This window comes from Bactrocera latifrons, unplaced genomic scaffold (genome assembly GCF_001853355.1).
Source record: "Bactrocera latifrons isolate USDA-ARS-PBARC rearing strain unplaced genomic scaffold, ASM185335v1 scaffold_9, whole genome shotgun sequence".
In the NCBI taxonomy this organism is placed as follows: domain Eukaryota; kingdom Metazoa; phylum Arthropoda; class Insecta; order Diptera; family Tephritidae; genus Bactrocera; species Bactrocera latifrons.
In genome coordinates, this window is record NW_017537600.1 from 3,035,876 (window position 1) to 3,042,664 (window position 6,789).

The window sequence follows — 6,789 nt, forward strand, 5'->3', positions numbered from 1 at the left end:
AAAAAAAATTTTAGCGTTTTTTTTTCAAATAAGTCGTAGTCGAAAAAAAAATTCGTTCAAATCTTTAAAGACTTGTATCTTAAATACCTGTATAAAATTTTATGAAGATCGGTTGAGTAGTTCTCGAAAAATCTTGCCCCCCGACTTCGAAAACACAGTTTCAAGAAAAACGCACTTAGCCTAGGTAGCCTCGAGCGCACAAGTTCTCAGGGCTGTATCTCCGAAACTATTACTTGGATCAACTTGAAAATTTTGGACAATGTTCTGGAAGTGCTGTATAATTTAGTAAGATAATAAAAAAAAAGAATTTTTTCAAACTCGTAATCCCTTAAACATTACACCAAGCTACAAAATGTTAGACGCAAATTAGAGAACGAAATTTTCCAATCTCAAAACATGAGCTCAACTCAAAAATTATATTCGAAAAGTGAGGCAAATAATCTTGCAAATCAAAGAGTAAAACAGAAGAATGAAGATACCTAGTATCAGGATCGAAAAGAACCTCTAGCTGTAACTAATTTTGTACATTAGATTATAGAAAACTGATTACCAAAAGGAAACTTTAAGAAAATTCTGCGGTCGGCAAATGTTTGGAATTTGTTTTGATAAACGCGATAGATTTGAATATTACATATCATCAATTTCTAGAGTCGTTTTGTAATATTATTCGTGTGAAGTTAAGAATAGGTTCAAATTACCAACAACTGAAAAAAATGAGATTAAGAAAAGTTAGAAAATTGATTGAGTAGGTTTATTAGTAAGAAAACTGATAGTAAAGTTTGAAATTCAAAGAACGATTCGAAGATAGAAAGAAAAAGTTTTAACTTTGATGTATTGCAAAGCCTGCAGAGTGGGTTTATTAGGAAATGATTTGAAGATTGATAGTGTATATTTATCAATAGTTTAAAATATTTGATTTGGAAAGCAGTAGAAATGGGATTATGAGTTGAAAAGTCATACAGCAAATGTAAACAGTCACTTCGGCTGTCATAAATTACTTCCACATAATGTTTTTTTGCTTTTTTGAATAGAGAAAACCTCTTATTTCGAATGTTAATCTAACACACTTCCGGCACTGAACAGGAGAATACTTTGTAGCATGTTTTTATACCCACGAATGTATTGGTATTTATCGTCAACAAATATTTGTGAACTTAAAAAGTAATTAGCAAATACTGAGCTCCCCTAGTTCAATTTACGTAACGTATTCACTATGTTGTATAAATTTTGATAGATAAATAGATAAGTTGTCAATCAGTACATATCAAAGCGGCTGGAAGTGACTGTGAGACTCATTGATAGAATGTTGGATATGAAAATGTAGATAAATTGATAAATAATATTATGTATCAACATACATATGTACAAACATTGGTAAATATTGATTTGCTTGTAGATAATGGTGAAAAGGCGGAATAGACTAATAAAGATAAAAGGATTATTCATAAAATTGGGGTGAATATGCAATGATGTCTACCGAATTTTTCAACTGTAGGGAATTATATATTATTTTACTTAAAATAATTCTAGAATTTAGGAAGCTGATTAGCGAACTCAAGTTGATTTCGTAATTTCTACGATTTTATAACTAATTTATCACTTCACCTATAATTATAGGATCCGTTAAAATATTCACGGTATTCGTATAAGTAGTTAGTATAAATTTGGCCATTCGAACACCCGCCGCTACGGTTAATGATTAAACTGTTGTTGGCAACAAATGTATACCATATTAAGATATTCCTTGCCACAGGCGCAACTACAACAAATGACCTTGTCAAGCTGTTACATATAGCAACAACTGCACGAATGAAAACGGAAATTTGTAACATCAAAAAAGGCACACAGGCTAGCAACGAAAGGGGACTGTTCGCCACTCTTTAGTTGCTAACCTGTAACCTGTATTGTTGGTTCAAAATGAGCATAAAAACCGCCAATCGACTTAAAGGCAAACGCGCTGTACCCACAAATGTTTGCAATTAAGCGAAAACACAGAGGGAGCTGTTGCACTTTTTATAGGTTAAATTTTGGGGTTACCAGATGTACAAAATATATTTACTAAATATCATTTGAAATTTTTAATATATTTTCAGGTAATGGTTTTGTAATTGTATTTGTAACCGCAGTAGTAATAGTATTTGCAATAATAATGGTAATGTTATTGGTAATCATAAATATAATGGTATTGGTAATCCTAGTAGTAATGCTATTGATAATTGCAGGGGTTATTTTTTGTGGAAAAGTAATGGTAATGATATAGGTAATCACATAAGTAATGGTATTAGTAATCGCAGTAGTACAGTGTATTGGTAGTCACGGTGGTAATGTTATTGGTAATCATAGGGGTAATGGTACTGCTAATCACAATGGTAGTGATATTGTTTATCATAGTGGTAATGATATTTATAATCACAGTGGTAGTGTGTTGGTAATCGTAGTAATATTGATGCGAGTAATGCTATTCGAATAAGTAACGGTAATTCCAATAATAACCGTAATGGTATTTGTATTTGTATAAAGTTTTTGTTATATAGATAATGATTTTTAACAGTTTTAATGGTAAAAGTATAGACGCTAGTAATAAAGCAATTCGCATTGCATATGTGACGGTAATTCCAATAATGGTAATGGTATTTGCATGCATTATTTACTGAATTTTGCCACAAGAAGACATGCTAATTATTTATGTATCTATAAGTTGTTGCCGAATAGCCGTAGCAATGCAAATAGCAAAAGTAATGGTAAATAGTAGTTTTACTTGTAATGGTAATGGTAACCATGGTAATGGTAATCATTACAAGGTAATCAAATATACTAATTCAGATTCATGATCAATTAAGTGGTAGTGAATTAGTTCGCTGTTCCCGCAATTTAATGACATTTGTAATGGAAAAGATCCTTAGACTACTTATAGTATCGATGCAATCTAAATACTTGTGGAATAATAGTGTTAATAGTATTGATGATTTTGTGTGTACCTGTAAAGTTACTAGTAACCCGATAATAATGTAAATGATAGTGTCAATTGTAATTATACTTACTTATTATTGTACTGGTACTGAAATCATAAATAACAGTGGTAATTTTATTTGTAATAATAATTTACAACAATTGGTATTGATTGCAGAGTATTGCTCTTTGTCTGTATTCATTACTAGAAGCATCGCTAACAGGATTTCAAAAGAAAAGAGAAATTTCTTTGCTGAATCCGGTCACCAATGGCGATTTAAATGATAATCTGCCATACCCTTCCACTAGTTCAACTACTTTTCATTTAACACTTATCCCTTGAACCTTGCTGCCATTTTCTAGAATATCAATAACGCCGTGCTGGAGCCAAAGAACCGTGGCAGCAGCACATAATTTAAATTAATCCTTAATTACGTAGACAACATCCTGCTGCTACTTACTGGTCGCTTGTCTCAGTGCCGATGTTGGCTTAACGAACTTATCAAAACGGTGTAGAGACGGCATAGGCCTGCACAAGAGGCGGCTAAATGCTCACACACATATGCACATATTGGCAGAAGCACAATTTGCTACGAAAACCGCGTTAACCGCATTTAGTTAAGCCATACCACTTGAAATTGAAACATACGCGGGTTCAGAATCCTCTTGTTGTTGCTGTTGTTATCGTTGTTGTCGCCTGTGTTTTACGCCCCAAACTCCAAACTCTGTGTGGTGCCGTCATTTAAAGTCAATTAATTTATATATGCACGCATACAAAAATACAAATTCGTACAGACACATACATATATATAAACACATACTTACGTACACACATAAGGTTATTCTTTATTATCGCCACGTTTGGTTTACAGTAAGCAATCAACTGCAACTACATAACTATTGCTGTCGCTGTCGGCGTTGTAGCATGTTGCACGTTGCGCGCGTGTATTAAAATGTCAGAACAATGTGCTGCATGCCACAAATTTTACGACGACGACAGCAACGCATGTATAACAGTTGTTGCTCTTAAGACTTCGATTATGATATTTTGCAACATTTAGCTACTTGCTACTGTTGTTGTTGTTGTAGCTATTCTAGCGTAGCTGTACATTACAGCCTAACTACTACCGCAACTACTATTGCTGCCGCTACTTGCAACCAAAGTTAAAAGCAGCCGAAGCAATCAACAATAAAAAATGGTAGGGGCGGGCGAGCCGGCGGCGGTAGCGGCTGCGGTAGCTAGTCGCTTGGCAATTGCTACTGTGCGCATATTTTATAGCAGCGGCAACGGTAGCCAGCCACAACGGATGCTTATCAATGGCGAACAATCCGCCGACAGCCAAACCGTTGCCGCTGCTTACCTTGCAACAACAAACACAGGAGATACACACAGGTTTTGGTGCATATACTCCCCGACATCGGTAGAGATACCCGCTCGTTGTAGATGCTGCGGCTTGCGCAAATTTTAATTAACGCACAGATTTTATTTCAACAACTTTTTCCGCCTTTTTTGGCTGCCCTTTGCAAGATTTTTTTGTTTTTTTTGTTTTTTTTGTTTTTTTTTTTTGTTTTTGCTTGCTACACCTTGTTTACTCATTCCATTTCAAGCGCTTAATTTATAAATGATTTTTTTTGCTTTCCTCTTTTCAGACTGAAAACCGATAATAATGGCGGCGCTTGGTGCCCCAAACATATGGTCTCGAATGCGTTGAAAGATTACCTGCAGGTCGACTTGCTACAAACGCATGTCATTACGGCGATACGTACGCAGGGTCGCTATGGAAAGGGTCAAGGTCAAGAGTATACGGAGGCCTATGTGCTGGAGTATTGGCGACCGGGTTTCACTAAATGGCAACGCTGGAAGAATACGCAAGGAAAGGAGGTAAGTGGTGATTATGATATGATGAATTTGAGAATCATTGAATTTTATGGAAAAAGTAAAAATATTTGTGGATAAAGTTGTGGTTGATTATGGTTTAAGGAAGTAACAAATTTGAAAATACTAGTGCAGTTTTGGGTTGGAAAAATATTTAAATAGCTTCTACTTGAGAATTTTGAATTATAGATCAAATAGTTCCAACAAATAGTTGACTCTAAAGCTAGAAGGATTTGAAAGCTGCATCTCAAAGCACCCTAAACCTTCCGGCTAATTTATAGATACAAAAAAGTGATATTGTTGAGAAAAGCTTCACTTTCCGTAAAAGTCCAGAAAGAATATCACCAACGTTATAGAAACTTTCTGCTTCACCATTACAATAAAGTCTATATGGTTCGAAAACCTCAATTATGTAAAATAGTCCGAAAAAAACCAAAATCACATTTAATATTCTCCAGAAGACTGCAGGAAATATATAGAGTAGGTCACAAGGGAAACAATGAAGTATCTCTTGCGCACTTTTCCCGCATTGGCAAGATTACGTTGTGAACAGCTGTCATCCCCACGGTATGATACACTGGTAGAGGTATCGATAATGATTTAAAATTCGCGTCAAGCGCAGGCATCTTCTACTACTCCTCTTAGACCTACCAACTGGACTCCATCTGGTATTGCAAAGGGCCAAAACTGGTCAAAAGTGTCGCTTATTGGCCTACTAGATTGAACTAATGTTCCTTAAAGTCGATAGATTACAAACCTCATTGGAATGACCTCAATGTTCTAGTTATTACAACCCAAATACAGCTCTGTAGCAGAATACGGAAAAGTCTGCGATCACCGACATAAGATAGTATGGCTATCTCAAATACTTCCTCACATTTGCCTAATATTTACCATTCCATCATAGATATACAAATAAATGTCCATCGAATTTATTTAGTGTGAACCTACCACCACCGTGGTAATTAATTTTTCGGACAACTTTTATACTATACGGTCTGCTATATATGTATATTTCTGGCCTAATAATGAAAATAGGAATATTTATCAACGAAAATGGTTTTATTGTTTTTCAAAATATTATCCATCAAGATTTATGTACTTTTGCATGCGCTCAAACCAATTTTCGAAGCACTTTTTCCACTCCGATTAAGACACCTCCAAAACATGGTTTTTGAATGCTTCAACAGCATCTTCTGGCGACGAAAATCGTTAACCATGCATTATTTTCTTGATGTGTGGGAATAAAAAGAAGTCATTGGGTGCCAAGTCAGGGCCGTACGGCGGATGACCCATCAATTCGACGTTTTGGCCGGTCAAAAAGGCGCTGGTTTGAGCCGATGTGTGAGAGCTCACATTGTCATGGTGCACAATGATTCGTCTTCTCTTGTTCGCTTTTCGAATTTCTCCGAATATCGAATGTATCACTCAGAATTGACCGTCCTACGTTGCTCTCTTATACACATCTAGATGTGTATAAGAGACAGGGTTTGAGCCGATGTGTGAGAGCTCACATTGTCATGGTGCACAATGATTCGTCTTCTCTTGTTCGCTTTTCGAATTTCTCCGAATATCGAATGTATCACTCAGAATTGACCGTCCTACGTTGCTCAAGCGGAACAGTCGCCACATGACCAGTTTTGCCGTAGAAACAGGCGACCATTTGCTTCAAAGTGCTTCTTCCACGAACAACTTTCGTTAGATTTGGCACGTCTTGGAAGACCCACACGGTCGATTGCCGTTTTGTTTGGGGCTTATACGCATAGATCCATTATTCGTCACCTGTGACGATCTTATAAACGTCTTCTGCAGCACCGCGAACGTATTTTTTCAGCATTTCTTTACACCAATCCACACGAGCATCATTTTGAGCGGTTGTCGAATTGTGCGGGATCCAACGAGAACAAACCTTTTTTACGGTCAGGTGTTCATGCAATATCGAATGTATGCTGGTGGGAGAAATG

The 6,789-nt window shown here is 36.1% G+C and overlaps 1 protein-coding gene across 1 annotated transcript in view; it reads left to right on the plus strand.

The window, feature by feature from the left end:
• LOC108977474 overlaps positions 1 to 6,789 on the plus strand; it is a gene marked incomplete at its 3' end in the record, with an annotated part of 158,984 nt that overhangs the window by 99,019 nt on the left and 53,176 nt on the right. Inside the window, 1 exon segment of the mRNA XM_018947170.1 lies at positions 4,600 to 4,831. Within this exon segment, the coding sequence (XP_018802715.1) occupies positions 4,600 to 4,831 (232 nt within the window).